Source organism: Coregonus clupeaformis, unplaced genomic scaffold, assembly GCF_020615455.1.
Source record: "Coregonus clupeaformis isolate EN_2021a unplaced genomic scaffold, ASM2061545v1 scaf0823, whole genome shotgun sequence".
Classification (NCBI taxonomy): domain Eukaryota; kingdom Metazoa; phylum Chordata; class Actinopteri; order Salmoniformes; family Salmonidae; genus Coregonus; species Coregonus clupeaformis.
The window spans coordinates 141,281-152,812 of NW_025534278.1; the positions used below are offsets into that span (position 1 = coordinate 141,281).

General features: G+C 43.9%; 1 protein-coding gene and 1 pseudogene across 1 annotated transcript; both read right to left on the minus strand.

The window, feature by feature from the left end:
- Positions 1-2,959: 2,959 nt before the first annotated feature.
- On the minus strand, positions 2,960-4,786 carry LOC121559220 (E3 ubiquitin-protein ligase RNF166-like). The gene is made up of 4 exons (XM_041872507.2): positions 4,779-4,786; positions 4,537-4,687; positions 4,043-4,150; positions 2,960-3,632 (listed from the first exon to the last, which is right to left on the minus strand). Exons 1-4 carry the CDS (start codon positions 4,784-4,786, stop codon positions 3,567-3,569), a joined length of 333 nt encoding a protein of 110 aa, XP_041728441.2. The 3' UTR covers positions 2,960-3,566.
- Positions 4,755-8,409, minus strand: LOC121559221 (annotated as a pseudogene).
- Positions 8,410-11,532: the final 3,123 nt, after the last annotated feature.

Genomic DNA, 11,532 nt, shown 5'->3' on the forward strand with positions numbered 1-11,532 from the left:
CCTCTAACCAATTGTACTATTATGTGTGTTTTTCCGCGTTATTTGTAATTTATTTTGTACATAATGTTTCTGCCATCGTCTCTTATAACCAAAAAGAGCTTCTGGATATCAGGACATCGATTACTCACCTCGTATTGGACGAAGATTTTTTCTTCAACGAGGCGGCCAAAGGATATCCCTACAGACACCCGACAAAGCCCAAATCCCCGTCATTCGCATGAGGAAGAGACGGAGATATCGTGGACGTAGGTCGGCGTGCCTTGTAAGGATCCGACGGCGAGCAAGTAAACTGCCGCTCCCATCAATCCTATTAGCCAATCGTCAATCATTGGAGAACAATTTGGATGACCTAAGATTACGGTTATCCTACCAACGGGACATTAAAAACTGTAATATCTTATGTTTCACCGAGTCGTGGCTGAACGACGACATGGATAACATACAGCTAGCGGGCTATACGCTACATCGGCAGGATAGAACGGCTGACTCCGGTAAGACAAGGGGTGGTGGTCTGTGTATATTTGTAAACAACAGCTGGTGCACAAAATCAAATACTAAGGAAGTCTCGAGGTTTTGCTCGCCTGAGGTAGAGTATCTTATGATAAGCTGTAGACCACACTATTTACCAAGAGAGTTTTCATCTATATTTTTCATAGCTGTCTATTTACCACCACAAACCAATGCTGGCATTAAGATTGCACTGAAGATTACAGGAAACATCCCACTGAGCTAAAGGGTAGAGCTGCCGCTTTCAAGGAGCAAGACTCTAACCCAGACGCTTATAAGAAATCCCGCTATGCCCTCCGACGAACCATCAAACAGGCAAAGAGTCAATACAGGACTAAGATTGAATCGTACTACACTGGCTCTGACGCTCGATGGATGTGGCAGGGCTTGAAAACTATTACAGACTACAAAGGGAAGCACAGCCGCGAGCTGCCCAGTGACACAAGACTTCCAGACGAGCTAAACCACTTCTATGCTCGCTTCGAGGCAAGCAACACTGAAGCATGCATGAGAGCACCAGCTGTTCCGGATAACTATGTGATCACGCTCTCCATAGCCGATGTGAGTAAGACTTTTAAGCAGGTCAACATTCACAAGGCCGCAGGGCCAGACGGATTACCAGGACGTGTACTCCGAGCATGTGCTGACCAACTGGCAAGTGTCTTCACTGACATTTTCAACATGTCCCTGACTGAGTCTGTAATACCAACATGTTTCGAGCAGACCACCATAGTCCCCGTGCCCAAGGACTCTAAGATAACCTGCCTAAATGACTACCGACCTGTAGCACTGACGTCTGTAGCCATGAAGTGCTTTGAAAGGCTGGTCATGGCTCACATCAACAGCATTATCCCAGAAACCCTAGACCCACTCCAATTTGCATACCGCCCCAACAGATCCACAGATGATGCAATCTCTATTGCACTCCACACTGCCCTTTCCCACCTGGACAAGAGGAACACCTACGTGAGAATGCTATTCATTGACTGTAGTGGAACAGGTTGAGAGCTTCAAGTTCCTTGGTGTCCACATCACCAACGAACTATCATGGTCCAAACACACCAAGACAGTCGTGAAGAGGGCACGACAAAGCCTATTCCCCCTCAGGAGACTGAAAATATTTGGCATGGGTCCTCAGATCCTCAAAAAATTATACAGCTGCACTATCGAGAGCATCCTGACTGGTTGCATCACCGCCTGGTATGGCAACTGCTTGGCCTCCGACCGCAAGGCACTACAGAGGGTAGTGCGTACGGCCCAGTACATCACTGGGGCCAAGCTTCCTGCCATCCAGGACCTCTATACCAGGCGGTGTCAGAGGAAGGCCCTCAAAATTGTCAAAGACTCCAGCCACCCTAGTCATAGACTGTTCTCTCTGCTACCGCACGGCAAGCGGTACCAGAGTGCCAAGTCTAGGTCCAAAAGACTTCTCAACAGCTTCTACCCCCAAGCCATAAGACTCCTGAACAGCTAATCATGGCTACGCGGACTATTTGCACTGCCCCACCACCCCATCCTTTTACGCTGCTGCTACTCTTTTAATTATTTATGCATAGTCACTTTAACTCTACCCACATGTACATACAGTGGGGAGAACAAGTATTTGATGCACTGCCGATTTTGCAGGTTTTCCTACTTACAAAACATGTAGAGGTCTGTAATTTTTATCATAGGTACACTTCAACTGTGAGAGACGGAATCTAAAACAAAAAGGCCTGTATTTTTCCATTATACACATCTTGTAAGCACACACACACCTCGGCTCAGCTCATGTTTTCCTCTGCTCTCCTGACCATCACTGTTCTTATCTTTTCCCAGTCCTTGCTCGGCCAGGTGCAGATATCGCATGCTCCCTAAATTGGGAGGCCCCTTTATCTTGGTTTAGACAGTTCTCCATTGTTGTCTGGTCTAACTCTTACCCACATTGCTAAATAGTAGCTCAATGGTAGCTTACTGGTCCTACACTCACACATTTCTAACACATTATACACAGTTTCAGGGTGTAATAATTAGTCATTAATAATTAATCTATCAACCGTTTAAAGGAACAGTCCAGCAGGCATCAGCTGTGCAGCTGAGTGATCATAAGGTCCAGTGAACAGCAATATGTGAGTCCGAGAGCAGTTCAAATTGGTGCTTCAGCGGTGGAGCTGGATTATTATTGTGATTTTTGTGACAATATAGGGATGGAGGTCGAGATTTAATTGTTTGTTTTGTTTGTGTTCATATTAAATTATTTATTTGTACAAAAAAATAAATGTCTAAAATATAATATATATATATTTATTGAACCACTCTTGTGTATTTCTTCCTTTACTTTCCAAGTGCATCTCTGCAACACAAACTCCAACAGTGTTTTCATTGTTTATGTCAATGCACATAACTGAAATTAAAGTTTTATTTGATGTAAATTATTAATACTCATATTTTAGAATTCAACTGTTATCTACTTTCTCAAAACATAAGATTAATCTGTAAAACAAATGATGAGACATTATTTGGTTACAACACTGAATATGTTGGTGAATAACCATTTTTTAGGAGTCCACAGGAGGGCGCACTGGGCTACGCAATGAAAAGTTGACAGGCAAGTCATTATTTTTTACCGGAAGGGTAGCCAACTAGTCAACTATCTAGTAAACACTTCACTTCAAATGTCCATGCTGTACTCATTGTTTTGCATTGCAGTGGTTTTGAATTGCAAAATGTATTGGAGGCCAAGCTCCCCTCCTCCCCAGTATACAGGAAGTGAAGGGGCTGCTGCTGGCTGAGAGGATATGATGTAATGGTAATGAGCCTTGACGAGTTAAGCAGGTGAACAGAGTGGATGAAGGGCCAGGTAGAGGATCGGGGACAGGGTTAGGACATAATCCCTCTGGAGCTCTCCCAGAGTGGGAGTCTAGGCCAGGGACAAGGTCCTTCCAAACTCTCCCTGTGAGGTGGCTGTGGAGGGGGCGGGATATGGGGTGGATCCAGACAAAGAAAGAGAGCTAGCGGGGTGTCAGGATGGAAGTGCATCCCCAGACAGCAGAGTGGGGGACTCAGAGGACCAAGGGGACTCAGTTCTCTGCCATGGACAGAGCCAGGGCTGCTTGTAGTGCCGCCTCTTCATCGATACTGTAGTCCTGCAAACACAGAGTCAGACAGTCACTCACTTTAACATTTGATTTGACAGGACAGGGCCATGGCTGCCTGCAGTGATGACTCCTCGTCAATGCTGTAGTCCTGCAAACACAAAGTCACACAGTCAACCACTGAGCGAATAATGCCAGACACCAAATAAATAAAGCAGACTGCTTTGAGATATGCAGTGCATTCATGTTACAGTACTAGGATATTACATTGACAGTACTAGGATATTACATTGACAGTACTAGGATATTACATTGACAGTACTAGGATATTACATTGACAGTACTAGGATATTACAGTGACAGTACTAGGATATTACGGTCACATTATTGACAACAGAACTGCTCTAGTCCTATCTAAAGAACAGACGACACAGAGCCCAGACCCCAACCCTTATCCTCACCACAAACGTGTCGTAGGAGAACTTGTGCCGGTGGAGGAGGTGCTGGAGGAAGTTGGAGCTCTTGTAGCTGGGGTCCCCCCAGGGCATGGCTGAACATACAGGACACACCTGGAGGCACACCAACCAATCAACAACCCTGTAATTACCTCACCAGTACACCAAACCAGAATGCAGTAGAATCTCTGTTGGTTTAGGATGCACTCTCATTAGGAAATTCAGACTAGGACAGTGTCCATGTTCAGACTAGGACAGTGTCCATGTTCAGACTAGGACAGTGTCCATGTTCAGACTGGGACAGTGTCCTTGTTCAGACTGGGACAGTGTCCATGTTCAGACTGGGACAGTGTCCATGTTCAGACTGGGACAGTGTCCATGTTCAGACTAGGACAGTGTCTCTCTTCAGACTAGGACAGTGTCCATGTTCAGACTAGGACAGTGTCCATGTTCAGACTAGGACAGTGTCCATAGTTCAGGGTATAACATAACAGACTGACCACTTTGTTGGGATCGTTGCGGTGGTTTTCCATACAGTGTTTGACCAGCTCCTGTTGGTCCAGATTGCGGGCTCCACAGAACGGGCATGAAAAGGTGGAACGGTTTGGAATATTGCTGCAGGCAGGGAGAAAACACACGTTTAGTAGGAGCCTGTGTGGACATGAGGGTCAGAAAGCAATGTGCTGCAGTGACATTTACGCTAGCCGAGCCACACCCCTTAACAATGTGTTTATTAACTCACTGCTCCATCAGCACTACAGCAAGACAACAGGGCCTATTCACACACTACCCTCCACAGCTAACCAGGAGCAGCCCATTAGAGTCCCATCAGACTTAGGGTTGACAGGTCTCTCAGGTAGGACAGTCTACTAGCTAATGGGAAATGTCTATTTGACAGACATGTCTATTTGAATAGCCGATAAAGGTGCACACTGTATTGTAGACTTAATAGAACAGCAATGTCCTCATGAAAAACTCCACAAACTATACCATCCAAACTTAATTTCAGCCTTGGGCTACAAAACGGATAGTTTAGTCAGAATAATGACTTTCTGACAAGTAGACAACACCAGCAGGTGGTCCACTGTGTTCTCTGGGCCTTCAACTAGATGAGACACTGCCTTTGTGGTACTGGCAACATCGCCCAATTAAATCATGTTTTGGAATGTGGTAAAAACAACAACCTTGAAAACCGAGAGAAGACACAAGATAAGCTGTTCTGTGTTCACCCGTGAGTTCCAGATGGTTACTATGGACGTCACAGAGCCTGATCACAGTACTCTTCCTCAGACTAGTAACTCAGTGCTTCTAGCACATGTTGGGAGTGGGACCTCCTCTGGCTGAGTTGTTCACAGACCCTCCAGACAGAAAGACCCTCCCGATAGACATACCCTCTAGACAGAAGGACAGACAGACATACCCTCCAGACAGAGAGTTAGACGTGACGTGATGTGACAGAAACACTGAAAGGGAGGGAATGAACCGATTACTCTTTGAAGAGATAATTAATTGCCTTTAAATTAAATTCACATGACAAATATAACTTATTATTGCTTTCTTCATTCACAACTTGACTGAAGGTTAGGACAATAGAATCATATATTTTTCCAAAACCTGGCCTAACCCCCATTACACATTATTCCTGTCCTCAGTATCATGGCCAAAGTACGAACCTGCGTACCCAGTTTCAAGTAAAAATGACTCCAGTTGACAGAATGCAGTGAAATCCCTCATAGTGCTTACAGTTCCATTGCTTTTCAGGACAGTGTACCATAATGTAATCTTTCATGAGGGCTATATACAACACGACCAACACTGCATGCACTAGAACCAAACACACTGTCCCCCATTATCAAGGCAATCTTACAACTCATAGTTGAAAATAACAAGCCTTGGTGGATTGAATATACATACACAAGAAAAGCTATACATAAGACAGACAAAAAAAAATAATGAAACTTCAAAAGCCAGATCATTAACATGGACATGTCTGTTGTATTTAATTAATATAATAAAATATATAATTTCTGTACAGCTCTATCAGTCCTTGGGGATAGTGTTAAAAACACACAGCGTCTGGTCTTGAAGGCCAAAGAGAAAACAGCAGTCCAGATACTGTACTCTCAGAGGACCGAAAGGTCATGGCAGGACTTGGACTTCTGTCTGAAGGCCATCTTCTTGTTCTTCCGGGCCACCATACGGCCCAGGAAACGCTTGACCATCTTACCGATGCTCTCGCGTCGTTTGCATTTGCCCATACGGCGAGCGTTCTCCTCCTTGCTGTCTTTGCGCAGTCGGATCTGCCGGACGATGCCCTCGAACAGTCCCTGACATTGTGGTGGAGATTGGCTGAGGTCTCGATGAACTTGCAGTCAAACACCACAGCGCAGGCGCTGCCCTCTGCAAAAAAAAGGAGGGGAGGCGCAGGTGAGAATCTATAGTGTTCACTGGGGACAATGACTTCACCCTCATCATTATGCCTTCGCATAACACCTTTATACTAGCTTTAACTATAGCAGTAATTCTAAAATAAGTAGCACTAGGCAAAGATCACCGTCACTTACCATCCACAGAGACTTCTCTGGACCGCACCAGATCGCTCTTATTACCCACAAGGATGATGGGAATATTCTCAGACTTCGAGCTCTGCGTAGCTGGATGCGTAGCTCTGACGCCTTCTCAAAGCTGGACTTGTCTGTCACTGAGTAGACGATAATGTAGGCGTCACCTATCCTCATGCACTGTTCCTTCAGCCACTGACTGTTATCCTGTAGGCCAAGATAAATAGAATTAGATTAGTTACATTGCTTATCTAATCAAAAGCTACAGGTGCTCAAATTAAAGTTATTATAGTGATATATGATATTATACATCAGCATTAGAGCACTACGCATTACATCAAATGATATGCTATGACTAAGACCAATTTTACTGAGGGTCAAACTGAAATTGCATAATTTGCATTATATGCCTCACCTGTTCCCAAATGTCGTACAACAGGATGGACACCTCCTCCGCGTCCACTTCGATCGATCTGTCATATGTGTTTCCTGAAACAAAAGCAAGCAGACAGATAAATACTCCTGGCCACAATGTTATAAACCCACTAACTGGGTCAAGTGTGAGGTCTCACTCACTATTGCCCATTTCTATTTCCCATTTCATGATGCCTTTAGTACAGCTTATTAACTCTCAATTAACATATATCTGTGATGGGTACTACAGTGCATTACTGTCTCCTTCCCTCAGTCATTGATTTTCATATCTCCCATCCACTATCTCTGTGGCTGTATATGTCAACAGCAGTACTTTGATATGTGTGGCGCCTTACTGACTGGATGGAAATAGCAATAATCAATGTTCTTCAGCCTGTGTGCCAAGATGATATGGAAACCAATCCTATATTTACTTAGTTTGGAGCCTATGTGCATTAGCTTTAATGGGGTGCTGAGAATAGCCACTGTCAAACAGTAATTTTCTTTGTTTTAAAAACGTATTGCTTTGTGGTGTATTCTTAATGCCATATAAACGTCAACACCATCATCATCATCATCAGTAATGGTCATCAGACACTCACCTGTCTCGTCGCAGTCGTGACCATCCTCGACTCCACCGAAAATACGTGCCAGGCTTTCCGACACCCTGCTCGCCGAGGCGAACCAGTCGCTGCCGGAGGAGATAACGGAATCGGACGAGTCAGATACACAGCTGTCTCAGTGACCTTCACTGGACAGTAGGACGTGCAGCGCATGACGTTGGACAGATCTCCAGTTTGCGCTTTGCGCATCTCGCGGTCGTCCACCAGCATGCTTCTTCTGTGCAGGTTCTGCAGGTGCATGGGAAACGGCATGCTCCCGCTCCTTTTGTCCATGTTCCGCAATTTCTCACCTTTATTCAAACTCATTATTTTTTTGTCTGTGAAATAGATGTGCTCTTTAGTAAGATTCTGCTGTTAACATGAAAAGCAGCCAACTCTGACAAAGAATGCATTTCTCATCACTATGCCTAGTGGGTTAAAAAAAAAAATCCTTTATTAGGCCACAACTTATATGAACTTTTGTGTAATACTTATTTGAACAAATTAATTTAAAACAATAATGTGCTTGTATTCTCTAGTATTAACTAAGGTTTGATGGAGCATTGAGCAATGTTAAAATTGAAGTTGAACTAAAATGTTTTGAAACAGCCATAGCCTAATTAATGTATTATCGCGACTGCAAAATCATTCAATTCCATAAGCAAACTTACATTTGATGTGCGTCTGAGGTATTCCAAAATCCTGAACCAGGCAATCCACTTGTGATCTATCCTTTCGTTAGCGTGGTCACTCAATGAAGGGAAGTTTCGGTTTGATCCAGTGCAAGGTACGAAACCCCATATTTATCTAGTAGCCGAGCGAGTGACGTCACCATGAGGCAGGGGTTTGCCTCTGATAGTCACGTCTCTTCTTATTATATTAGTAGTACGTTTATTTTTGTTCAAAAAAGACACCAACCTCGTATCCGAAGTGTTTACTAGATAGTTGACTAGTTGGCTAGCCTTCCGGTAAAAAAAACTTTTCATTGCGTAGCCCGGTTTGCCCTCCTGTGGACTCTTAAAAAATGGTTCTTCACCAACATATTCAGTGTTGTAACCAAATAATGACTCATCATTTGTTTTACAGATTAATCTTATGTTTTGAGAAAGTAGATAACAGTTTAATACAAAAATATAATTGAGTATGAATCATTTACATCAAATAAAACTTTAATTTCAGTAATGTGCACTGACATAAACAATGTTATTTTTTTATTTTTTTATTTCACCTTTATTTAACCAGGTAAGCCAGTTGAGAACAAGTTCTCATTTACAACTGCGACCTGGCCAAGATAAAGCAAAGCAGTGCGATAAAAACAACAACACAGAGTTACATATGGGGTAAAAAAAAAACACAAAGTCAAAAATACAACAGAAAATATATATACAGTGTGTGCAAATGTAGCAAGTTATGGAGGTAAGGCAATAAATAGGCTATAGTGCAAAATAATTACAATTAGTATTAACACTGGAATGCTAGATGTGCAAGAGATTATGTGCAAATAGAGATACTGGGGTGCAAAAGAGCAAAATAAATAACAATATAGGGATGAGGTAGTTGGGTGGGCTAATTTCAGATGGGCTGTGTACAGGTGCAGTGATCGGTAAGGTGCTCTGACAACTGATGCTTAAAGTTAGTGAGGGAGATAAGAGTCTCCAGCTTCAGAGATTTTTGCAATTCGTTCCAGTCATTGGCAGCAGAGAATGAAAACAGTGTGGAGTTTGTGTTGCAGAGATGCACTTGGAAAGTAAAGGAAGAAATAAACAAGATGGGTTGAATAAATAAATATATTATAGACATGTATTTTTTTGTACAAATAAATAATTTCATATGAAGACAAACAAAACAAACAATTAAATCTCGACCTCCATCCCTATATTGTCACAAAAATCACAATAAAAATCCAGCTCCACCGCTACCTCTGGATCCCACTGCACACACCTGCAGTGTGATAAATGGGGGGACGTCCTCCCCAGCTGCGTTGAAGCAGGCCAGCACTGTGATGTGCTCCTTGGTCCCCGGAGCCTGCTGGTACACGTGTTTTGCGCACCGGGGAGCCAGCACTTTGTGCCTGCTCTGGTCGCTATGAAACCGACTCATCGCAGTTATAGATTTGTCTGGGTTTCTCCCTCAACCCACTCTCCTCCAAGTGCTTTGCCAGAGTATTCCGCTACCCGTACCAGCGATGCAAGGACATGCACTATGTGGTGGAAGGGTTTAAGAAGTGTGGCCTCTTCCCTTTTTGACCCTTCAGCCATTGAAGCCATGGATGAGACCATTGATGCCATCGCCTCTGCAGGAACCCCTGCTGGAACCACTCCTGACAGCTGCATCACCACTGCCAGTGCCTCCCAGTGTGCAACACCTGTAGGAGCCGCCGGAGTCCCCAGCTGCAGAAGGCCACGTGCGTACTCTCTCGGCCACACCATCGTCGGCCCCTCAACCCCACCATTACAAACACCAGCTCCTCCAAGCCATCGTCGGCGGTTTTGTCCACCACCACCACGATGCACACCACCCACCCTGTCTGTCACCACCAACACGGCCTCCTCTGGACCAACTGCCTCCTCAGTCTCCCCTGGTCACACCACCATACCAGCCTCGTCTGGTGTCCCTGCCCCCTGCAATTTGAATACCGCCACCTCCACAGGTAAACACATGTAAAATTACGGAAAAAAATTTGTTTTATAAAACAGCAATGTAAAAAAAATAATCTCTCTTTACATATCTACAGTACATAGCACCAGCCCTCAAGTCATCTCCACCTCCTCCAAAAACCTCTGCAGCTTCCTCCAGAGGTATTGATGTAAAAAAGTTAAAAAGGGTTTTCATGAAACATGCTCTGTCTAACAGTACTTTTTCTCAAACTGCAGCACAGAAAAGGAAGAGAAAAGCTCCACTGGTCACGTCGGTCACGCCACCCATGGCACCACTCTCAGGTACTTCATCTGTTTTTCTCTCTCTCTCAGTTGTATCTATTACTATTGTAGCTGAAGAACTTCTACATTTTGCAAAACCATATTAATCAATTTTTATTATTTAATTTTTTATAAAAGAAGACACCACCTGCTGTGCTCGCTGCGGGGAGCATGATCGGCCTGCAAGCTCCTCTCAGGAGTGTAGATCCGAGGTGCCATGGTTGTGCTGTGACTTCTGTCAGCACTGGTTCCACTGCAGGTGTGTGCAGTGGGATCAAGAGGTTTTATTTTTTTATTTCACCTTTATTTAACCAGGTAAGCCAGTTGAGAACAAGTTCTCATTTACAACTGCGACCTGGTCAAGATAAAGCAAAGCAGTGCAATAAAACAACAACACAGAGTTACATATGGGGTAAAACAAAACATAAAGTCAAAAATACAACAGAAAATATATATACAGTGTGTGCAAATGTAGCAAGTTATGGGGGTAAGGCGATAAATAGGCTATAGTGCAAAATAATTACAATTAGTATTAACACTGGAATGATAGATGTTCAAGAGAGGATGTGCAAATACAGATACTGGGGTGCAAATTAGCAAAATAAATAACAATATAGGGATGAGGTAGTTGGGTGGGCTAATTTCAGATGGGCTGTGTACAGGTGCAGTGATCGGTAAGGTGCTCTGACAACTGATGCTTAAAGTTAGTGAGGGAGATAAGAGTCTCCAGCTTCAGAGATTTCTGCAATTTGTTCCAGTCATTGGCAGCAGAGAACTGGAAGGAATGGCAGCCAAAGGAGGTGTTGGCTTTGGGGATGACCAGTGAGATATACCTGCTGGAGCGCATACTACGGATGGGTGTTGCTATGGTGACCAATGAGCTAAGATAAGGCAGGGAATTGCCTAGCAGTGATTTATAGATGGCCTGGAGCCAGTGGGTTTGGCCACGAATATGTAGTGAGGACCAGCCAACAAGAGCGTACAGGTCACAGTGGTGGGTA

Coding starts and splice junctions, on each gene's coding strand:
- LOC121559220 (XM_041872507.2), bottom strand. Junction 4,151..4,536: donor GCAACGATCCCAACAAAGTG/GTCAGTCTGTTA, acceptor GTGTGCCTCCAG/GTGTGTCCTGTATGTTCAGC. Junction 3,633..4,042: donor TCTCCTACGACACGTTTGTG/GTGAGGATAAGG, acceptor CTGTGTTTGCAG/GACTACAGTATCGATGAAGA.